A 25406-nucleotide genomic window follows, 5' to 3' on the forward strand; every position below is an offset into this window, starting at 1 on the left:
TTCTTAGAAAACTTGACCCCAGGGGCAGAGCTGTTTGTGACACACACAAAAAATTCATCTTCAGATCTCTTGTATCTAAAGATGTATCATGATATGTTTATTTTATCCTAAACATATCAGCATCTGTCACCTTCTCTATTCCTGCCTGTGTTTCTTGGCCTTTCTACCTCAGAGTCTGCTTTAATGTTTCTCTTTTCTCATCTCCTTTTACAATAGCTTTACCTCCTCTGGACCAGCAGTCATCTAATAAATTTATGCAACAAAATATTACTGAGTCCTACTTGTGCCAGCAACTGTGCTAGGCAATGAGTGCACCACGAACAACGTGAAGGTACAGAAAAAGTCACTCAAAATTCTACACTTGATAGTCATTTTATGATAATAGTAGTGGGAATCCCTGAAACTATTTAATTTCTACATTTCACAACAGAGACAAAACAGCAAGGCTAACACTGTGTCAGCTTCCACTCTGCTCTCGTTTCTTGTCCCCTCTATATGAGCTGCATCAGTAGGGCAGCTACACTAACATACAGTCGATCAACAAGGTCAAATGCACCTAAGTGGCATGCAAGGATTTACAGAATTTATTTCCACTTTTGTTTCATAATATTTTTTTCTTACTTATTTTTCCTCATTGATTTTTAAAAATAATTTTTAAATTTTAGAATAGTTTTAAGATCACTGATATTTAAAAGTTAGGAGTGAAGATACCATTGCCGATTAACTATTACAACTGTTTAGGGACATATCCGTTCTTCAACAACGTGGCGTAGCTTCACAAAAATAAGGTAGAAAACTTTTCCTCTTCCCCTTCCTGAAAATTCAGTCCATAAAGTAGGGCTGTGCAAGGTAGGCACTCGTGTGTCCTTGGGTGGGTGGGGTGCATGGTGGCCCAGAGTGAGGTATTGGAGTGGGGTACTGAGCAAAGGGACAGCCTGGCATGGAATGCAAGCACCAAGAGGGTGAGGAGGGTGTCCAGGCAAGGGCCAGGGAGGTGGGAGACTGGTTATATAGAGCGGGATTGTTTAAATAAGTAAATATTTTAGGGATGATGGGAGCCAGGTTTCTTACAATCATAGAAGGGAGTTACAAATAGAGAAAGGGAGAAAACTAGAATGAACAGTAGTGCTGGATTAGAATTAGAAGTTATCAGAGTTTATTAGAAGTATAAACTCAGAGTTTTCAGTGTTACAGATATAGAAATAAATATAGGTGTCAATGTGTCTGTGCATACACATATGCGTCTATTACTTACACACAAACATGTATTTCCCAGCTGTGTACACTGAGAGAAGCAACACTCCAACAGCAATGAGTTTAGTTTGTTTAGTTTCTAAACACAACTCTCCACTAAGAGTGACCATGACTCTTGAGCAAAACAGCTGATTCTAAGACTATGGCAGGGAACATTCAAGATAAGCCTGGAATATCTTGTTGTAAGGAAGTATTCCAAGAAGATGAGGACATATCAAAAGGACATATGAACCAGACTGAAGGGGTTGCCATCGGCCAAATCTGGGCCAATCTGACCGCCAAAACTGTGATGGATTATAACTCAGGGAATAAAACAGCAATCTTGAGTCATACCAATATAGTTTGATGAGGAATGGGATATTTACATAGTCTCGAAGTACCTCCTCACAAAATATTTATTAATTACAAAGGGAAAAGAATTCTTTTACACTGGAAAAGTCTGGCAGACACCACTTTCATCAAAAGGTCGAAGTTAACATCACCAAACTAGTAATAGGACAATCTGAAGCTGTGTGTCGCTGATGGGATGCAATGAGAACCCATCATCACTTCTATGATATTCCTGCCAAAGATACAAAATCTAATTTTAATCATGATGAAACTTCAGATAAACCAAAACTGAAGGACACGCTTCAAAATAACTGACCTATAATTTTCAAAAGTGTCAAAGTCTTAAAAGTCAAGGAAAAAAAAAAAAAGTCAAGGAAAGACAGAGGAATTGTTCCTTATTAAAGGAAACTACAGATCCATGACAATGAAATACCAAGTATGATTCTGGACTGGATCCTTTTGCTATAAAGGACATTACCGAGACAACTAGCAAAACTTGAACGGGATCTGAGAATTAGATGGTAGCAATGTATATCAATGTTAATTTCCTGATTTTGATGGTTGTAGCAGCATGTTCTCATTTGCAGGAAATACATACTAAATAAAATATTCAGGAACCATGGGGCATCAGGTTAGCAAATTACTCTCAACTGGCTCAGGAAGAAGCCACTTTTTCTTTTTGCATCGAATTTGCAATATTTCTCTAAGTTTGAAATTTTTTTTATTTTTTAAATTTTAAAACAGGCAGGAAGAAAGGAGTCTGGCCAAATATTACCCTTCAGATCTAGCACTGCCAGCAGTATTATTTGCTGAAGAGTTTTATTTAATAGCAATAACAAATCTCAAAAGACATCTACAGAACAAACTATTAGCTATCTCTTTTATCTGATATTTTGATAGCCTGCACTAATAGTGCCTATTATCAGTTATTAAACTTACATATAATACTAATACTTCATTGCTACTGAAGCTAGTTGTTTTGCCTTATCTATTACTATTGAGTCTTTTTGCCCTAACAGTTTTTAGAAGAAAATTTTCAAAGGTACTCTACATTTAAAAATAAATTAATTTGGTGTCCTTGAAAAGATTTGACTCTTTAGTGAAAAGAGCTTTCAACCTAGGGCCTAGGTCCAAAGACCTAGATTCAAACTGATCCATCACTGCCTGGTCATATACCTCAGGGAAGGTCACTGTATTCCTGTCTATAAAACAGGGATAATTTTTACAGATACATTTTATGACATAAGTAGGTAAATAATATATAGCATCTGAAGGTGTTTTATCCCATATAAATTGCTATGTAAATGTGAACAACTGTTCCCCAGTGGATAAGGAAGAGGAATGGCATGTGGGACCCCCTCACAAGATAGGAGCTGAAGGCACAAACAGGAAACAACAGGGCACCTGGGGCCCAGCTGTTGACTGAGTCTCGATGATCAAAGGCTGCTCAGTGACTCGCCCTAAAGGGTTAGAGAATGAGCGCCCCGTGACAAGCCTGGAAAGCAAAGCGACTTACTGAGTGTTGCGTAGCACTGTTTGGACAAAGGCGGGATTTGTCTCCATGGAAGCCGTCACCAGAGATGTCAGCAGAGACCAATACCATATTGCAGAAGCATCTGAGACTGAGACCCCAGACTTCTTGACTCTCTGAAAGCCAACAGCCCTCAGACCATGAATTCTAGTGTCACATCCATCACTAAGACAACGCTTTATGTTAATCTGGACATCTGTCAAGCGCAAACAACAAATTCAGTATTGGATTAACTTCTTCAGTTCAGCAAATGCTAGGCTTCCAACTAAAAGCAAGATAGTAATTCACATTTCGAAAAGAAAATTCTGAAGATATACTTTGATGCCAGAAATAAATGATGTGTGCAATGGAGCTAGTATATATAATAAATTTGTCAAAAAAGCATTGACCAATCTAAGGAGTCAAAAGAATCATGTGTAAAATTAAGGGTGGCTTAAATCTTTATATCACAAAGCTTCACAGGCATTTATGAGTTCTAATAATTAACACAAAGTGCATTTTTAAAATCCTGATTAAATACACGGGAAGAAAATGTCTAAAAATTTTTCCTAGGGTTCCAAAATTTGGATGTTGTTATGAAACAGCAGCTGGCTCATAGCAGTTGTGAGAATTTCTTTTTAATTATCAAGTCCAGATAAATGGCATAGGCATGACTCACTTTTAAGAGCTGTCATAATTTCTTATTTGGGTTGGAAAGGAGGTGAGAAGTTTAAAAGGACACAATTTAGAGAAAAGACCACCACAGTATAAGACAGGAAGCTTCTACTCCACAAGCTTAACTACTTCTTTGCCCAGGGGTGAGACACAAAGACTCTACCTCCCCAGGCCTCAGTTCCTTTGAGCAAAGTAAGAATACTTCTTTTGGCCCAGGAAAGCATTAGAAGAAATGAGACAAAACATGAAGCATTCCGGCTCCCTGAATGAAATAAGCCTGGAAAGAAATCACAGAATTGTGATTATTTCCAAAATGCTATGTGTGAAGCAAGGTTATAATAGTATAAAAATGGAAACAACCTAAATGTCCAAGAATAAAAGGCTTGTTAAAATTAAGGCATATTCTTACAACACTAAATAAAGGTGTGCATGAATATATGATAAGACAACACATTAAAAAGTTACAAAAGAGCACGTACAAAATATCACCATTTTTTGTAAAAAGACATGTATAGATATATGTAAATATATATATATGCAAACCTATTTTTTATTTTTAAAAATGTGTATACATATATGTGCGTGTGTGTGTGTATTTATACACACAGACATACACACACACAGAAATACAAGAAAAGGTCTGGAAGGATCCGTACCAACGCATTCACAGCGACAATCTCTGGGTAGTGGGATTTTGAATAATTTTTATCTAAATATTTCTAATTTTCTAATAAGAAAACAAAAATAAAATATTTTTAATTAAAATAGGTTTTACTGCTTTTCTATAACTTTTAAAAACACTGAATAGGCAAAATAATGACCACTTTCATGTATATGATGAGAAGCAAATCAGATCTCCAAAGAAAAGTAAACAGCTTTTCTACTTCAGAGGTCTTCCCGCCAAAAAACATGACTTCTTCCTCCCCTCCCAATCCCCTTAGTTAGAAGGGCAAGACGTATCTTGGTTGACTCACAGGGCTGACTGATGTTGGCATTTTCCAGCAGTGTCACGTAGCCAGTGACATTGCTGGGAATGTGCACGTCACGGACTTCCTGAAGATCGCTGGCACTCCTCCCCACAGCTACAGTCACCTGCTGCGGCATGTAGCTCTGGTCAGTGGCAGCCACTGCAATGGACAGGTGCCTAAGCACAACATCTGGCTTCATTTTCAAACTGGAAAACACGGAGAGCAGAAACTACAAGTGTTTATACAGGTTGAGAACTGGCAGGGCCCACAAGTCCCATCTCTAAGATCTTACATGTGATATACCCCAAGACTGATTCCCCTAAAAGCCACTAACTTCAAATGCTGGCTATTAGTTTCAAAGTCCTTATGACCTTCCCAAGTTTCTAAAATTCCTTTCAGTTCAAGATCAATCTTCTATTTCCTTTTAAGCTACTAATACAAGCAAGAAAGTACAATGTGAACAGTCTAACAAAATCCCTTTACCTGGCAGGAAGCAAATTTCTAAACTGCATGCAAAGAACTGGGTATATTCCCTCATGTATAGATGGCTAAAGAGCATATTTATCCTCTATGAGAAAACAAGGTAATTATTTCTATTTCCACCAACTGAAATCAGCCCATTTTCTGAAGGGACAGGTGAAATTTTAGATAGCAGCGTCATCATAGTTTACTATCATCAATTCCACTCCAGTGGGGGAGATCCCTGGCGGTTCAGTGGTTAGGACTCTGTGCTTCCACTGCAGGGGGTATGGGTTCGATCCCTGGTCAGGGAACTAAGAACCACCCCCCACCGCGTGCTGTGTGGGGGTGGGGAAAAAAAAAATTCCACTCCAGGATTCCTGACCACCCCTGTTCCCTCTTTCTCTACTAAACTGGCCAACTTAGTTGCACACAAATTTTTTAAACGTGCAGAAAAAATCTTAAGAAGTAAAATCACATCAGATATAAGAAAAGCACATGTCCCTTGTGATATTAATCTTCCTGAAAACCTAGTGAAAAAGAACTGAAATCCGTATCATAAAATATTAGTCAAATGCTAATTTTCTCCCTTAAAAGACCAAGTAAAGAAATTATCCATATTTATGAATATATGAACCAGGTTAGATAATTTTACATGATTCCTTTAACTTGATTCTTTTCTTTTTTAATAATTTTTAAAATAGATTTATTTTTTTAATTTATTTATTTTTGGCTGCATTGGGTCTTCGTTGCTGTGCACGGGCTTTCTCTAGTTGCGGCGAGCGGGAGCTCCTCATTGCGGTGGCTTCTCTTGTTGTGGAGCATGAGCTCTAGGCGCGCAGGCTTCAGTAGTTGTGGCACGTGGGCTCAGTAGTTGTGGCTCGTGGGCTCTAGAGCGCAGGCTCAGTAGTTGTGGCGCATGGGCTTAGCTGCTCCGTGGCATGTGGGATCTTCCCAGACCAGGGCTTGAACCCGTGTCCCCTGCATTGGCAGGCAGATTCTTAACCACTGCGCCACCAGGGAAGTCCTAACTTGATTCTTAAAGCATCTTTCCAGATAGTCACAAGAAGAAAAACACTAGCCAGTTAAATAGAAAATATTCTAAAATTTAAAAAAATAATTTTTTAACACATTGATGGGATAAGAGAAAGAAAGTGGGTAATTTTCTTGGACTTTCACTCAAGAATTGGTATTACAGCACCCACCGAATCCAGTGTGAGCGGGCACTGCCATCTGACTGCCAGTATGATGACGTTTCTCCATTTGTCATCTTGTCAATGTCTGCAGGGTTGGAGGATGTTTCTATATAAGCATAGCACTTTGCTACTGACTTGAGTTTGTCCATCTCTGGACTTCTAGTTAGATCTCCAGGGCTCTCTGCAAGAAAAACCAGATTTTATCATGACACCTCTTTCACAAAGAATTTTTAAAAAGATCATTTAAAATATCTAGCAGAAATATGCTTGGCACTTTGGCCCTAGAAAAATAAATGCTCCTTAAAATTTCCTTCCAAATTGGAGAACACGTATAAAGCAGAAGGACTGCTCCATGAGCTGACTGTAATACAACACAAATCCATTGATATATCTGCAAAACCACCAAGAGATGAATATGATGCCTTATAGTTTGAATTTACATTTCTTTAATTATGAGTGAGATTTTTTTAAGCCACTTGTGTGTAAGCCACTCGTGTTTCTGAGTATGGCCTGGTCCTACCCTCATCTATTTTTGTTACTGGGTCACAAGTCTTCTTATCAATTTATATATTTTATGTACATTGTGTAATGTATATATACACATACATAGTAAGTAATATTTACTGACTGTTTACTGTGAACCAGGCACTTTTCTACACATTTTTATGTATTAATTCATTTTAGAGATGAGGAAACTAAGGCAATTAAGTAATTGCCCAAGGTCAGAGTTAGTAAAAAAAAATTGAGTCTGTCACAATGTTACAAAATATACTTTTGTTCCCTAAAATGTCATTTGTCTTTTGACTCTGCTTATATTTTTTGCTGTACAGAAATTTAAATTTGCATACAGTCTAACTTATTAATCTTTTCTTCTGTAGTTTTTGAGTTTCATGTCCTGCTCAGAAAGGTTTTCCCATGTCAGGGTTTTTAGCTCTTATAGCTTTCTTTTTGGTTGAACTTTTTAATCCATCTGAAATTTATTTTCGTGAATACAGTGGCTTAAGAATCTTGTTTCATTTTTTTCTGCAAATGGCTAACCAGTTCCCTAACCCAACTTGTTTGCTAATTCACCTTTCCAACCTGACGTGTAATGCTAACTATATCTGGTACTAGATTCCCACATGTATTTGGGTCTATTTCTGGACTCTTATTATGTTCCACGGACCTGCCAATTCACAGTATCAACTTTTGTTGTGGTCACTAAGTGAGTCTGTAGTGGCTTCCCTCATTTACTGAACAACTATTCACAGAGTACCTACTACGTGGCAGGCATAGTTCCAGGTGCCAAGGATAATGAAGCGAACAGACAGACAAAAACGCAAGTAAACACTAGTGCTACAACTTCAGATGATGGGAAGTGCCATTCAGACTATTAAACCTGCAAAGGGGATAGTAACAAAAAGGTGGGGAGTGGCGGGGGTGGGGGCATTAGTTAGATAAGGGTAATGAGAAAAGGCCTTCCTGAAGTCACACCTGAGCAGAGACTTGGGGTTATGAAGAGGGGGAGAGGGAGGGGAGGGGAAGGAGAGGGGGAGGGGAAAGGCAGAGCAGGTCACATTCTTGTGCTACAAACTGGTCACTATTACGTTTTCAGAAATAAAAGCAGGGAGAAGTATTGGCTCGTCCTATCAATAAACAGCACACTGGGAAGAAACGATGATCACGCCTTTCTCAAGAACGCCCCCCACCCCCGCACACGTACCCTTTTCTTTTTGTACCAGTTGATCCAGAGCCTCCTTCAGAACAGAAGACCTCATGGTGCTCATGTTATTGCAGTGGTCCAGCACAGGGTAGGGGATGACGGGGCTAGAGAGCCGGTTGCGATGCAGGAAGCGCAGAATCATCGACGAGTGAACATCCAGGCCCTCCTTGGACTCTGAAAATATGTCTATGAAACCTAAGCAGACAAAATCCATCTTTGGTGTTTTCGGGAACCCACCACAATAGTTTCTACATCCCCTGCCTGGCAGCCTCTCTGAATTAGCTGAATTAAAAGCAGCCGGTAAGAATCCTCACTGATAGTTTCAGCTTTAATCATTGAAAAATCTAAAAAAGCTTTTAAGAAGTGAATCAGTGGTAATCTCAATTTAAAAATTAACTTCATTGTAGTTTAACAGAAAGTTTAGAAGACTTAGAATAGTGATTATTTGTTTCAATCCAAGCTTCAAATTTTTATAAGTTTAATTTATAAACCTAAATACTAACTAGAAATTTTTAAAGAAGTTTTGCCTATAGAATGTGGGCTAGGAATAAAGTTTATCACGTTAGAGAGTAAAGGCATAACTGCTTTTATACTAAGCTACAGAAGACCACAATAATGAAAATATAACCACTGCCCTGACCACAATTCCCGATGGCATCTTATAGTTTTTAAGGTCCTTCCACACACAGCACCTCTTTTGGTCCCCACAATAAGATGGGGGGTGGAGGGTGGGGGGGAGAAGGCCCCGAAGGTACTGGTATCCTCCTCTTACAGCTGAGGAAAATGAGGCTCAGGTGACAGACCAAGACCACAAAAAAGGGGCAGGACCGGAAACAGCTCCTCCCACTGCCTCCAAGTGCTCCTTCCGCCATTCCATTTTTTCTCTCCAGTGTGGCTCCTCTGGAGTCTCCCCCATCTGTCCATCCCTCTGGCCACTGCCCAGGCTCTGGCCTCAGCACCGCCCATTCATACACCTCCCCAGATATCCTAAGCGGCTCCCTTGGCTGCATTTTGTCTGACATTAACTTGAGTAATCTTCCAAAAACACAAAACAGGCCATGTCTACCCTGTTTAAAATCCTTTCATGGTTCCTCATAACCTACAATAACATGCTTTGAACTGAGGTGCACATAACCCAGGCGGTTAAGTGAAGAGAGAATAAACATGGCAGCTTTTCCTGGAGCTCAGATATGCTTGTAGATTTGGAGAGGATTTGTTTTTCTTTCTAATTAAAACAAAAGTACATATATTATAATTGTATCATTTGATAAACTGTCACAAACTGAACACACCCACATAAGCAGCACCTGGAGCAGGACTCCAGACGTCCACAGGAGAAACTACTTTTTTTTTTTATTTTTTATTAATTAATTTATTTATTTATGGCTGTGTTGGGTCTTCGTCTCTGTGCGAGGGCTTTCTCCAGTTGCAGCAAGCGGGGGCCACTCTTCATCGCGGTGCGCGGGCCTCTCACTATCGTGGCCTCTTTTGTTGCGGAGCACAGGCTCCAGACGCGCAGGCTCAGTAATTGTGGCTCACGGGCCTAGTTGCTCCGCGGCATGTGGGATCTTCCCAGACCAGGGCTCGAACCCGTGTCCCCTGCATTGGCAGGCAGATTCTCAACCACTGCGCCACCAGGGAAGCCCAGGAGAAACTACTTTTAAGTGTGAAACAGAAACATTATATGAGAGCAGAAGGAAACTTTGCATTGATTTTTAAAGATAAACATAAGATTGAGGAGAAATTGTGCCCTTGAAGCGGCCCATTTGATTCTGCCCCCTACACAAAACCCAGAGACACTGATTTGATTTCCCAAGCCGCAGAAGTTGATGCCATCCCTTGCCTCTCCTCTTACAGTTCTTTTCTAAGCAGACGCCCACAGTAATACCCAAGCCTCACGTGATGACACTGCTGATGCTGCACTGATCTCAGAATCCGTGTGACGCGTGTAACGGGAAAACTTCTGTCATATGCTGAAACAGTCCCGGTAAAGGGACTGTCTCTCTTTTAAACATTCAGCACCCATACAATGAGAAACAAAAGGAATAAATGTCAGTCTGGGTTAGACAGAGGGACCAGGGAACTAGGATCCCACCAGAGAGGTGAGGTCAGCTCACCAAGGTTCAGCCTAGGACTGCGAAAAACAACTCTTTTAAGTTGGCTGTTGATAAAAATTTTGAGTAGAAAGTCCTAACTCATTGGGATTTCCCTGGTGATCCAGTGGGTAAGACTCTGAGCTCCCAATGCAGGGGGCCTGGGTTCCATCCCTGGTTGGGGAACTAGATCCCGCATGCATGCCGCAACGAAGAGTCCGCATGCTGCAACTAAAACCCGGCGCAGCCAAAATAAATAAATAAAATAATAAATAAATAAATAAATAATTTAAAAAAATAAAGTAGCGCTACCTTCAGTGTTGTAATTAAAAAAAAGAAAGAAAGTCCTAACTCACAATCCTGCTAATAAGGTAAGAACCTTGGGATCTGGACCCCCAACTTTTCTAACCTAATCTCCCCCTCTCCTCAAGGTCACCCAGAGCAATGGTGCACTAAGTAATGGTGGATCCCCTGGTCTCCACTCCTTTCCTCTCCTCCCAAAACATCTCTTTGAAGTGTTCAAATAAACTCCTGATGCTATCCACATGCTGGTAACACAGAGGTGGGAGTAATACGTAAATGCCAAGATGTAAGTTAGTTATGCATAATTCAAAGCATAATTTTAACTGCCATGAGAATAGGAGAAAAGTTAACATGTACACGTTACCTATAATGCTCTATAAAAATTACGCAATTAAAGACAATTTGAGGAAGAGTGGAAATAGGCATTCTTCGTTGAGATACAGAAACCATCCTTCCCTAGCTCAATAGATCCTCAGCAGGAAGTCAGAGAGGTCAAGGACAATCAGAGTTACATTTATGTATCCAACAAGTCTATCTGCCTCCTTGCTGCCCGAGCTCAGGCTCTATACTAAGTACTATGACTCCAAGTGCACAGAGCAGGAAAAGCTCTTGGATAAGATAAACTGAACCAAAAGGATGATATGCCAAGTTTGTTTTTTTTTTCCCTTTCAAACACAATTGTTTTCTCACTAGAAAAAAAAAAAGGTAATTTTATTTTGATTCTGTTTCTGAGCCCCCTAAAGAAACCATCAAAAACATAGACAAAATTTTTTCATAGGTATAATGTAGAAGTATTGCTTAATTTTAAGCTATTTTTATTCTTAGTTAAATTTCAGAGTGATAGCTTTCTAAAAAAAACACTGGGTGCCTACCATGTGCCAAAAATTGTACTAAATGTGAGGACACAACAGAAATAAAAGAAAAGGTTCCCTGCCCTCATGGAGCTCACAGGATGAGAGTGAAGACAGACATTTACAAATAAGTGAGTAATAATTAATTAATTAATTACAACGGTAATATGCTGCAAAAAACAAATGCAGGATGCTACGAGAACATACAGCTGGGGCCAAGGAAGGCTTCCTGAGAGACTGAAATAAAGAGATCCACTAAGGAAGGCAGTCTCATGACAAAGGTTCATAAAAATGGTAGAACCGCTCAACCATCACTGTACTGGGGAACAAGAGAAATGATTATACTGAACACTAATTCAGACCACGAGCTTCCTGAAGACTATCAGAGAAGCACATTTATTTCATGGTGCCCGCAAGCTTGCCTAATTACAACCCATATTACAGCAAAGTTCACTTGGGCTTTAAGAGAGCGTTCTTCAGCATTCAGCACTCAGATGAGAGCCTTACCTGGAACAAGAGAACAGGCCTGCAGCTGTCTGATGATATGGCTCAGCTCCCCTTGAAGATTAGCTCCACTGGAATTCTTGAGAGCCTCCAACATGTTCTCAGCATCAACGGTACCATCACCCTCGGCATCAAACTGGGCAAAGGCCTAAAAGACGAGATGCAAGAAAATCAGGTCTGTTCCAAATCCTGAATAATTTTTTTGACACTTCCCAAGACCAGTGATTTTTGTTATTGTTGTTGTGGGAAGAGTTCCTATACATCATTCAAAGAACAAATACATTCAGGATAGTAATTCACTATGCTCTGCAGAATGTGTGCATAAGTATTGCTACACGTATGCACAATTTCATCATCTCATCTCTCAAGAGAGTAAGCCCCCTTCCCCCAAATAATTTCAGAAGAAAGCAACCACTGCAAAAATGTTCAACTGGTTACAAAGTGCCAAAAACAAAGCATTGGCTTATGGTAGCACCTCAGGTTTATCTGGGCTTTTTCTTTTAAACATTCTTTGGACACGAGAGCTAACTTGGTTTATCTACTTCATAGCCCTGTTTTCACTAACCTTTAACCATAATCTAATTTGCTCCCTGTTCATGTTGGGCCATCTGGGGAACTGGGTACAGCATGGGATTTGGCTTGAATCCTGCTCTGTCACTAACTGGCCATGTAACTTTACACACATTTCTTTGCCTCCATGAGCCTCAGCTTCTTGATCTGAACAATGGAGCAAATATTACCAAACTCACAGACTGCTGTCTGGATTAAGTAACATTGGCACAGAGCCCAGGATAGTGAAAGCAAAAGGAGCAGTGCAAAGTGGTCCTCTTCTCCTTTCTAATCTGCACTGTTACCTCCTCTTGTGTCCCTGACCCTCTCTCACATCCTAAAGACTTTCCTCACCTAGCAGCTGCCCCTCTCCCCAGATCTCAAGTCCTCCTTCATCAGGGGCTTCTTTCTTCCTGCAGATACACTCACTCACAAACATCCCTCACCATGAAATACTTTAGGAGTCTTCTACCTCCTTTCTAAGTAATCCTCTCTCTTTCTTAAAACTCCTGCCCTCTTTCCTTACTTCCCCCCTCCAAGAAAAATGGAAATGTACCACTGACGATTCATGACTGACACAAATACCCTTATTTCCATCACAGACCTCTGAACAATGCAGTGTTTAATAGGAACATATGCAAATTCCTGTGTTTGGGTCCAAAAACCACGGACATAAATGCAGGAAGGGGGACAGAGTTTAGAGGCAGAATGTGGGAGAAAGATTATAGCATCCTTGGGGAGGGGGGTGGGAGGGAGGCTCGAGAGGGAGGGGATATATGTATACATATAGCTGATTCACTTTGTTCTACAGCAGAAACTAACCCAACATTGTAAAACAATTATACTCCAATTAAAAAAAAAAAAGATTGGGGCTTCCCTGGTGGCGCAGTGGTTAAGAATCTGCCTGCCAATGCAGGCGACACGGGTTCGAGTCCTGGTCCGGAAAGATCCCACATGCCGTGAAGCAACTAAGCCCGTGCACCACAACTACTGAGGCTGCGCTCTAGAGGCCGTGAGCCACAGCTACCAAAGCCTGCGTGCCACAACTACTGAAGCCCACATGCCTAGAGCCCCTGCTCCGCAACAAGAGAAGCTACCACAATGAGAAGCCCATGCACCGCAGCGAAGAGTGGCCCCTGCTCTCTGCAACTAGAGGTAGCCTGTGCACAGCAATGAAGACCCAGTGCAGCCAAAAATAAAAATAAATAAAATAAATAAACTTATTTTTAAAAAAAAGAGATTATAGCATTCTTTTTGCCTCTACTTCTTTTGGGGGATTATCCAAAGAGTTAACAGGCTACATTAATCCAAAAAGTTATCAAAGGCTACACTAATGAAGGCATAATGCTCAGAAGGAGGGAAGATACCATCCTGTTCTTTTCAGATTAGACCCAATCAGGAAAGCTGAGCTTAGCTGGGAAGTCACACACCCAAAGTAAATGAAATAGAAGAGATCAGAGGAAAGAGACCATGATGAAGAGAAGACGAGAATTGTGAGAAGAGCTGAAGGACCATGGAATCTTCAGTAAGGAGAAAAGATGACTGGGAGTAATAGACTCCTCTTCAAATACCTGATGGGTTGTAACGGGAAGGAGCAGTTAAGGTCATTAGATAGAAGCTAGAGGGAAAAGCTCATCATAAAGATGCACATGTCTGGATGAATGGATAAAGACGATGTGGTACATATATAATGGAATATTACTCAGCCATAAAAAGAAATGAAATTGGGTCATTTGTAGAGATGCGGATGGACCTAGAGTCTGTCATACAGAGTGAAGTCAGAAAGAGAAAAACAAATATCGTATATTAACGCATATGTGTGGAATCCAGAAAAATGGTACAGATGAACCTACTTGCAGGGCAGGAACAGAGATGCAGATGTAGAGAACAGATGTTTGGACATGGTGGGGAAGGGGAGGGTGGGATGAATTGAGAGATTAGGTTTGACACAAATACACTACCATGTGTAAAATAGATAGTTAGTGGGAACCTGCTATATAACAGGGAGCTAAGCTCGGCGCTATGTGATGGCCTAGCTGGGTGGGATGGAGGCGGGGCAGGGAACAGAGGTGCAAGAGGCAGGGGATGTGTGTATGCGTACGGCTGATTCACTTCACTGTGCAGCAGAAACTAACACAACATTGTAAAGCAACTGTACTTCAATAAAAAAAATAAGTAACCTGCTGTATAAAAATAAATAAAATTCAAGAAATAAACAAATAAAATAAAATGAGATCAATATTTTATAAAATTCTTAAAATACTTATGCTTCATCAAAATAAAAAAAGATGGATGTGTCTGCTGTTACTGGGGTATAAAGATGGATTAGGAGGCTCTAGAGGGAATGCCCACCTCATCCCTCAAGGCTTCAGAGCAACAGCTAGACAACCAGCCAACAGGCGTGTTCAAAGAAGTCATACTAAACAAATGCATATACCTCTGCTCCCTCATGAAATCCCACTAAGACAATATTATAAAGGGATTTTTTTTTTTAAAAAAGCATAAGGACAAAGAGAACAGGAGATGTTGCAATAGCAACAAAATTTTGGAAGCTGGGAAGCAGATGGATGAATAGTACCTCTCTAAATAAAACTGTATGTACACTGGATATATCAGCCATAAAGGAAGATCTGTGGGACAACTGGATAAATTTTGGGGGGGACTGGGTATTACTTAAACAGAAATTAATGGAACAGTGAAGACCACTAACTGAAAAAACTAGGCTACAGAAGAATATTAGAGAATGACCTCCTGTTAGTTTGAACAAAAAGCAAATATGCACTTCCCACTTTGGTACCAAATATATATAGATAGATACATAGATATATCTGAAAGAATAAACATCAAGATGTTAATAGTGGTAATATAGTAATCTACATATGTTGCTTTTATAATAATAAAGAGGAAATTATAAATATTAAGAAATTTTAAGCACACCCCAATATAAAAAGTAGAGCCAAGAGATATGGAGGGAGGTAGAGCAGAAGCACACCTCTGTCTGCCCTGAGGTCCCAGGATGTGAATACGCAGTACCGATGACAGCTACTTCCCAACTCCTTCACATTACAGAATAGTGAGAAAATAGTATTTGTATGACTCAGCGTCTGAGGGGCTTAGTACAGCTGTAACCCATTAAATTGGGAATGACAGATGGTTGGGGAAGCTCTGAATTAATATTGAGCACTGGCTACATTTTAAGCAGTGTACATATCATTTATTCCTCATAACAGCAAAAGCCCTTACTATTTAACCTCCCCATTTTACAGTTGTACAGAGAGGTCGGAGAACTTGCCCAAGGTCACACAGCTAGTATTCGACTACAAAGCTCCCAGAGCTCATGTTCTTCACCACGACTCCATTCTCCTTCCTTTGACCAGATAACCCCTGGGGTTCCTTGCAGTCCGGAGACCAAGTGTTCAAAACGCCTCTCTTATCCATCTCTTTCCTCCATCTCTAAAACCTGCTCTCAGCACCTTGTGCTCATGTTAACTCAGTATAAACCTTAAAACTGAGACTCACCCTCTAAATTTCAAATAGCACTCAAGTCCTACTCCTACCAGAACTTCTGCACTTCGAGTGCCACCTGCATCTCAAGTGCTGTTTGTTCCCAAATTCCCACACAACTCCTGCCGTTTATGGTTGATAAAAATCCTATATAAGCAAGGCTATACAAACGGTGACATTCTGCTATTTTTAACAGACTCTGCTGATCTGTCAATAGTTAATGGATATGATAAAGAGAATTTTCAAACAAACAAAATAAAGACAGGTCGGGTGAGAAAAAATATCAGAAGAGCGTTGCTAACAGCTTCACCAAACAAATACATGATTTCCTAACACTCAGAAATCGTCCTTAAAGAGGGGCTTCCCTGGTGGCGCATTGGTTAAGAATCCTCCTGCCTATGCAGGGGACACGGGTTCGAGCCCTGGTCCGGGAAGATCCCACATGCCGCGGAGCAACTAAGCCCGTGCGCCACAACTACTGAGCCTGCGCTCTAGAGCCCGTGCTCCGCAACAAGAGAAGCCACCACAATGAGAAGCCCACACACCGCAACAAAGAGTAGCCCCTGCTCAACGCAACTAGAGAAAGCCCTCACGCAGCAACGAAGACCCAACACAGCCAAAAATAAATAAATAAATAAATAAATAAAAAGGAATCGTCCTTAAAGAAAAGAAATGCACACGTTTTAAAATCTAACACTTAACATCTAGTTTGTTTCACAGAAGCCAATTTACTTAGCACTTATTCAACACCGTCCGACAGGCAGCCATATATACTTGACCCATGCTTGGGTCTGTGCATATTGGGGTTCAGGGCATAGTCCTTGCTCTCCAAAATCCTTACAGCCTATAAGACGACAGATACGTAAACCGAGAGCAGCAATGTGATAGGTGTGATAATTGTAACATAGAAGTAACAGCATAAACAACTATAATAGCTGATACTTACTATTAAGGAAGCATTTACTAGGCACCAGACAGAGTTCTAAGTACCTCACCTGGATCAACTCATATTTTCCACAACCCTAAGGTCGGTACTATCGCTTTACTAGAGAGGGAAAGAGAGGTTAAGCATTTTGTTCAAGGTCACATGGTTAGTACTGGTAAATGATAGAGCTTGGATTCCAATCCTGGTTTGATCTGGGACCCCACACTGTCAACCATTATGCCATGAGCTAACAGAAGCACTCCAGAAGCCAGAAGCCCAGGAGGGGTAGGGGCGTTTGGAGGAAATGGTCCTCAGAAAAATGACCCTTGAACTGAGCCTTAATGAATAACTAGGAATTCGCAAGTATATGAAGACAGGGAGGCCATCCTGGGTAGAGGGGACAGAGTGTGAGAATAGACACAGAGTGCACCACAGATTGTGAGAACTATAACCTACTGGTGGTGTGGAAAGGAGGTGGGGACGGGGGATGAAGAGACACACAGAGGTCAGAATAGAGAGAACCTGGCCAATCAGGCTACAAAGCTCAGATCTCGCAGCAAGGGTGCCATGAGGCTGCTGGAGACGACTAAGGGAGGAGGGGGCCGAGCATCCCAGATCTATAAAGGCTCCCATATTGGAATGGACCTACAAATCTCTTAAAATATGTTCCTTTATACTGCTGAACCCCTTCTCCAGTGTCTCTGTGACATACATTGGTGATGGGAAGCTCATGTCTTCTGGCCAGTTGACAGCAACAATGCTCTTCTCTATATAAGAAATGGAAATCTCCCTCCCTGATGTTACCACCCCGTGGGACCCTTCAGAACACATCTGTTCCTTCTACCCCAACACAGCCTGCAGATCACTGGAAACACTGATCAGGTCCTCCGAGTTTCTTCAAACCCTCCATCCTTCAGCCAGTTCTCTATCTGGTATGGCTTTTGGTCTCATTCCCATCCTGGCTGCCCCCTCCAAGATCCCTCCAATTTGACAATAAACCTCAGAGCAGTGCTTCTCAACTTTCATCGGCTGATCCACTATAAGAAATACATTTTATATCATGAGCCAGTATACATGTAATTGGTATAAAAGTTTGGTGAAACAATGTAGTTTTTCTTATCAGATATAATGTACCCTGATCTTTTCTATTCCATTCTACTCTTTCATTTTTTTTTAACTTGCAGGTTAACACTGACTAAATAGATTTCCAACCCACTGAAGGAACAGTCTGAAACTCACTGCCCTGGAACGTGGGGCCCCAGACCCAACTCGATACACTGGGTCTAGCCTCATGGTGCAAGGTAAAGCAAGTCTACCTTCGCCTCTCTGCATACAGAGCAAGACCCCCAATTTCCATGGAGTCTCCACATAGACAGCAACCTGGACTGATCTGCTGTATTCCTCCTCCTCCTCCTCTCCTGCTCCAGGTCTCTTCCTGTCACACCCGCTACGTGCTCTGCCATCCACATGACAGCTATGCAGGCAGCTCCCAAGTGCAGGCATTATGCTAGGGAGCATGCGGGAGATAAAGAGTATAACACAGTCAGACTAAGGGGAAATGTGGACAAGAGATAAGTGTCACATGGACCTCTTACTTTCTGTGAGACCTGGGACAAGACTCTTGGCCTCTCTAAGTCTCAACTCCTCTTCCCACCCAACCTTCCTTCATAGCTTGTTGTGAGGATCCAAAGATTTCATGAACAAGACTATGCCTAGTAAACTGCAAAGAACTATTAATACATTCTAATTAGAGGCCATAATTGATACACCTCTCAGACAAGAGACAGAAAAGTGGGCTGGCTGACTACAGATTTCCATCCATTCGCCTTGGCCCGAGGGCAGCATGGGGCAGGGCTCAGACCATTCCCGTCTAACCTTCTTAACCACTACTGGGATCAAGACCACAGTACACATAAGAGAATGAGCCAAGATCATCGCAGGCCAGAACTGTGGGCTCAGACAAGCAGAATGCAATGCACCAGGCTTACATATAAAGGCTGCGCACTGGTTCAACTTGGAGAAGCACACTCCATCAGAAGTCAAAAGATCTAGGTCTGGTCCTAGCTCTGCCGCTTGTTGGCTGAAAGGGTCACTTATCCATTTAAGGCCTTAGTTAACTCATCTGTAAGACTGTTTCACATTCCATGTCTAAGTGAAGTACTGAAGGGCTGTCACAGAAGATGGAGTATACAATCCTAGAGCAGAGACAGAACAACAGAATAACACCACTAACAGCAACATTTACTGAGCATTAAGCATGTGCCAGACACTGTTCTAAGGGCTTTACATGAATTCATTTAATCCTCACACTGACTATATAAGGTAGATACTATTATTATGCTCATTTTATAGGTGAGGCAACTGAGACCCAGAGTGGTCATGTAAGTCAATCAAGGTCACACGGCTTGAGGATGGTGGAACTAGGATTTGCCCACAAGTAGGCTGAGTCCAGGGCCCAATTCTCAAGCTCAGTCTAAAAAAGAACAGTGGAACAGGCAGACTTATAAATCGGCAAACTCGGAACTTCCCTGGTGGCACAGTGGTTAAGAGTCAGCCTGCCAATGCAGGGGACACGGGTTCGAGCCCTGGTCCAGAAAGTATCCCACATGCCGTGGAGCAACTAAGCCCCTGCGCCACAACTACTGAGCCTGAGCTCTAGAGCCCATGAGCCACAACTACTGAGCCGACATGCCACAACTGCTGAGGCCCATGCGCCTACAGCCCAGGCTCCACAACAAGAGAAGCCACCACAATGAGAAGCCCGTGCAGCACAACGAAGAGTGGCCCCCACTCACCACAACTAGAGAAAGCCCGTGCACAGCAACAAAGACCCAATGCGGTCAAAAATAAATAAATAAAATAAATAAATTTATTTTTTAAAATGTAAAAAATAAATAAGTAAATAAATCAGAAAACTCGCTGATACCTTTAACACGCTAACTGTCCAGGATGTTACAGAAGGGATCCTGGGGCAGGTGAGGGACAGGTTGCCTGCAATGGCTACAAAGGTCCCAGCCAACTCAGACTCTAGACCAGGTCCCAAAGAAACATCATTCCCCAAGTTTTGCTTTCTCTCACTATATTTGCACATGCTGTGCCTTTCAAATGGAATATCCCTTTCTTTCTTTTCCCGGCAAATTCTTTCAGCTTCTCAAGCTTTGGTTTGGTGAAGCCTTTCCCAAACTCCCATGCTACTGTTAAATGCTTCTATGTGGTCCTTGAAAGTGGAAAGGGCTTAGGAGGGAGCAAAGGGCTGAAGCGAGAGAAAGGGAGCAAAGGACAAAATTCCCCTCATATATGGGAAACAGTAAACGGACACGGCTGGCTAAATAGCACTGGGAGGTAAGAGTGGAAGGGTATAAAGACCTAAATGTTAGACTAACATTTGATTGTGAAGGCAATGGGAAGCCACTGAAGTTTCTAAAGCAAGACAGTCCATAATGTAGTGGTATTCTGGAAATCAGGGAAAGGCAAAACAGATCTGTGACCTTTCCTCCATAGCTCTCATGGATTGTGAAGTTCTCCAAAAGAAAGCCAATACCATCACTCCCCCCAAAGCAAAGCACAAAGAGCCTGAATAACCTCCAATTCCCCCAGGATCTTCCTCTTCTGCACTGCCTCATCACTATCAATGGCCAACGCTTACTGAAGTCTTCCTGTGTGCTGGAGAAGTGCAGGCAGTGCCTCAGAGCCCCATGGCAGAGCAAGGCTACACAGTGTGCTCTAAGTGCCAGAAGACCTGTACAGAACAGGAAACAAGAGCCTCAAGGGTAGGACTGAAAATATGATCATATAGAAGCCATCCGAATCATGCCACAGGAAAGGCTTGGTCCCGACCAGGTGATGGTGCCAAGGCAGGGAATCTTGAAGAACTCATAGAAGCAAGGTCCACACACAGGACAAGGCAGGTGTCCCACAGGGGACAGAGGTAGATAAGGTCAGACAGGGAGACAGGCTGGCCTGTGGGCTCCGACTCATTCAGAGGAATATGTACTTGATCCCTCAAGCAGTGGGGAGCCTCTACAGACTCTGAGCTGAGGGTAAGCAATGCTTGTAGCCTGCTTCCGCATTACGGTACATTCACATGTCTCTCACACTCTGTGTCTTCACAGGGTACAGAATTACATCTGCATAATTCTATTTGCATAGTTCTTGGGCTCAGAGCCATTCTAAATTAATTGATCAATACTATGACATGATAATGCTAAGATGGTATTTTTCTCCAAATTTCCTCTAAACCCAACAGTGACTAAGAACCTTTTTAAGTTTTCACTAAAACTGTATTTAACTGTTTCCTCCAATGTCAAGAAATACCTTCTTGGGGATTCCCTAGTGGTCTAGCGGTTAGGACTCTGCGTTCTCACTGCTGAGGGCCTAGGTTCAATCTCTGGTCAGGAAACTAAAATCCCACAAACCGTGCGGTGTGGAAAAAAAAAAAGAGAAGAAAAATTTTCTTATTAAAAGGTTACGGATTGAATATAAAATATAAGGTTGGAGAATGAGGACTGTACCATATTCAATCTGTCAAATCAAACTGAGGGCTCCATGGGGAAAATACCTACTGAGCACTGGCTATGAGTTGGGACTGTGCTAAGACAGTAAACAAATGAATAAAAATGGTCCTTCCTTAAATGGACTAACTCTTAGAAAGGTATAACCTTCCAAGACTGAACCAGGAAGAAATAGAAAATATGAACCGACCAATCACAAGTAATGAAATTGAAACTGTGATTAAAAATCTTCCAACAAACAAAAGTCCAGGACCAGATGGCTTCACAGGTGAATTCTAACAAACATTTAGAGAAGAGCTAACACCCATCCTTCTCAAACCCTTCCAAAAAACTGCAGAGGAAGGAATACTCCCAAACTCATTCTATGAGGCCACCATCACCCTGATACCAAAACCAGACAAAGATACTACAAAAAAAGAAAATTACAGACCAATATCACTGATGAATATAGATGCAAAAATCCTCAACAAAACACTAGCAAACAGAATCCAGCAACACATTAAAAGGATCATACACATGATCAAGTGGGATTTACCCCAGGGATGCAAGGATTCTTCAATATACGCAAATCAATCAATGTGATACACCATATTAACAAATTGAAGGAGAAAAACCATATGATCATCTCAATAGATGCAGAAAAAGCTTTTGACAAAATTCAACACCCATTTATGATAAAAACTCTCCAGAAGGGCTTCCCTGGTGGCGCAGTGGTTGAGAATCTGCCTGCTAATGCAGGGGACACGGGTTCGAGCCCTGGTCTGGGAAGATCCTACATGCCGCGGAGCAGCTAAGCCCGTGCACCACAATTACTGAGCCTGCGCGTCTGGAGCCTGTGCTCCGCAACAAGAGAGGCCACGATAGTGAGAGGCCCGCGCACCGCGATGAAGAGTGGCCCCCGCTTGCCGCAACTAGAGGAAGCCCTCACATAGAAACGAAGACACAACACAGCCATAAATAAATAAATAATTAAAAAAAAAAAAAAAAACCTCTCCAGAAGGTGGGCACAGAGGGAACCTACCTCAACATAATAAAGGCCATATACGACAAACCCACAGCAAACATCATCCTCAATGGTGAAAAACTGAAAGCATTTCCTTTAAGATCAGGAACAAGACAAGGATATCCACTCTCGCCACTACTATTCAACATAGTTTTGGAAGTCCTAGCCACAGCAATCAGAGAAGAAAAAGAAATAAAAGGAATACAAATTGGAAAAGAAGAAGTAAAACTGTCACTGTTTGCAGATGACATGATACTATACATAGAGAATCCTAAAGATGCCACCAGAAAACTTCTAGAGCTAATCAATGAATTTGGTAAAGTTGCAGGATACAAAATTAATGCACAGAAATCTCTTGCATTCCTATACACTAACAATGAAAGATCAGAAAGAGAAATTAAGGAAACAATCCCACTCACCATTGCAACAAAAAGAATAAAATACCTAGGAATAAACCTACCTAAGGAGGTAAAAGACCTGTACTCAGAAAACTATAAGACACTGATGAAAGAAATCAAACATGACACAAACAGATGGAGAGATATACCATGTTCTTGGATTGGAAGAATCAATATTGTGAAAATAACTACACTACCCAAAGCAATCTACAGATTCAATGCAATCCCAGCAAATTACCAGTGGCATTTTTTACAGAACTAGAACAAAAAATCTTAAAATTTGTATGGAAACACAAAAGACCCTAAATAGCCAAAGCAGTCTTGAGGGAAAAAAACAGAGCTGGAGGAATCAGACTCCCTAACTTCAGACTATACTACAATGCTACACTAATCAAGACAATATGGTACTGGCACAAAAACAGAAATATAGATCAGTGGAACAGGATAGAAAGCCCAGAGATAAACCCACGCACATATGGTCACCTTTTCTTTGATAAAGGAGGCAAGAATATACAATGGACAAAAGACAGCCTCTTCAATAAGTGGCGCTGGGAAAACTGGACAGCTACATGTAAAAGAATGAAATTAGAACACTCCCTAACACCATACACAAAAATAAACTCAAAATGGATTCAAGACCTAAATGTAAGACCGGACACTATAAAACTCTTAGAGGAAAACATAGGAAGAACACTCTTTGACATAAATCACAGCAAGATCTTTTTTGATCCACTTCCTAGAGTAATGGAAATAAAAATAAAAATAAACAAGTGGGACCTAATGAAACTTAAAAGCTTTTGCACAGCAAAGGAAACTACAAACAAGATGAAAGACAACCCTCAGAATGGGAGAAAACATTTGCAAACGAATCAACAGACAAAGGATTAATCTCCAAAATATATAAACAGCTCAAGCAGCTCAATATTAAAAAAACAAACAACCCAATCCAAAAATGGGCAGAAGACCTAAATAGACATTTCTCCAAAGAAGACATACAGATGGCCAAGAAGCACATGAAAAGCTGCTCAACATCACTAATTATTAGAGAAATGCAAGTCAAAACTACAATGAGGTATCATCTCACACCAGTTAGAATGGGCATCATCAGAAAATCTACAAACAACAAACGCTGGAGAGGGTGTGGAGAAAAGGGAACCCTCTTGCACTGTTGGTGGGAATGTAAATTGATACAGCCACTATGGAGAACAGTATGGAGGTTCCTTAAAAAACTAAAAATAGAATTACCATATGGCCCAGCAATCCCACTACTGGGCATATACCCTGAGAAAACCATAATTCAAAAAGACACATGCGGGACTTCCCTGGTGGCACAGTGGTTGAGAATCCGCCTGCCAATGCAGGGGACACGGATTCGAGCCCTGGTCTGGGAAGATCCCACATGCTGCGGAGCAACTAAGCCCGCGAGCCACAACTACTGAGCCTGAGTGCCACAACTACTGAAGCCCACGTGCCTAAAGCCCGAGCTCTGCAACAAGAGAAGCCACCTCAATGAGAAGCCCACGCACCACAACGAAGAGCAGACCCCGCTCGCAGCAACCAGAGAAAGCCTGCGTGCAGCAACGAAGACCCAACAACGAAGACCCAATGCAGTCAAAAATAAATAAATTAATTAATTAAAAAAAAAAAAAAGACACATGCACCCCAGTGTTCACTGCAGCACTATTTACAATAGCCAGGTCATGAAAGCAATCTAAATACCCACTGACAGACGAATGGATAAAGAAGATGTGGGGACTTCCCTGGTGGTGCAGTGATTAAGAATCTGCCTGCCAATGCAGGGGACACGGGTTCGAGCCCTGGTCCGGGAAGAACCTACGTGCTGCAGAGCAACTAAGCCTGTGCGCCACAACTTCTGAAGCCCGCGTGCCTAGAGCCTGTGCTCCACAACAAGAGAAGCCACCGCAATGAGAAGCCCGCGCACCACAACAAAGAGGGGCCCCCGCTCGCCGCAACTAGAGAAAGCCAATGCGCAGCAATGAAGACCCAACGCAGCCAAAAATAAATAAATAAAATAAAATAAATGAATTTATTTTTTAAAAAAGATGTGGTAATGTATACAATGGAATATTACTCAGCCATAAGAAGGAACGAAATTGGGTCATTTGTAGAGACATGGATGGATCTAGAGACTGTCATACAGAGTGAAGTAAGTCAGAAAGAGAAAAACAAATATCGTATATTAACGCATATATGTGGAACCTAGAAAAATGGTACAGATGAACCAGTTTGCAGGGCAGAAACAGAGACACACATGTAGAGAACAAACATATGGACACCAAGGGGGGAAAGTGGCAGGGGGTGGGGTGGTGGTGGGATGAATTGGGAGATTGGGATTGACATGTACACACTGATGTGTATAAAATGGATAACTAATAAGAACCTGCTGCATAAAAAATAAATAAAATAAAATTCAAAAAAGAAAATGGTCCTTCCTTCAAACTTTACAACCCAACGAATTTCACAAAGTAGGCACCAAAGCTAATACAGAAAATTACTAAAATAAGACCTATTCGTACTAAATTCCCACATTCAAGGCATCTGCTATCATCCTGTGTTCAGCACTTTTTTCCTGCTCCAGAGCATACATGATTCTCTGGAAGCTTATCATATTAAGAGCACAATATCTAATCTCTAATCTCTGATGTCAAAT

At 41.5% G+C, this 25406-nt stretch overlaps 1 protein-coding gene across 3 annotated transcripts in view; it reads right to left on the minus strand.

Moving 5' to 3' along the window:
• Positions 1–25406, minus strand: part of ZZEF1 (zinc finger ZZ-type and EF-hand domain containing 1) — a 113732-nt gene that overhangs the window by 85045 nt on the left and 3281 nt on the right. For all 3 annotated transcript variants that reach the window (XM_036836311.1, XM_036836312.1, XM_036836313.1), the window contains exons 2-6: positions 11849–11993; positions 8095–8289; positions 6402–6573; positions 4744–4943; positions 3101–3311 (exon numbers count right to left, since the gene is read on the minus strand). In XM_036836311.1, the coding sequence (XP_036692206.1) occupies positions 3101–3311; positions 4744–4943; positions 6402–6573; positions 8095–8289; positions 11849–11993 (923 nt within the window). The remainder of the gene's footprint in view (positions 1–3100; positions 3312–4743; positions 4944–6401; positions 6574–8094; positions 8290–11848; positions 11994–25406) is intronic.

Source organism: Balaenoptera musculus, chromosome 20 (genome assembly GCF_009873245.2).
Source record: "Balaenoptera musculus isolate JJ_BM4_2016_0621 chromosome 20, mBalMus1.pri.v3, whole genome shotgun sequence".
In the NCBI taxonomy this organism is placed as follows: Eukaryota; Metazoa; Chordata; class Mammalia; order Artiodactyla; family Balaenopteridae; genus Balaenoptera; species Balaenoptera musculus.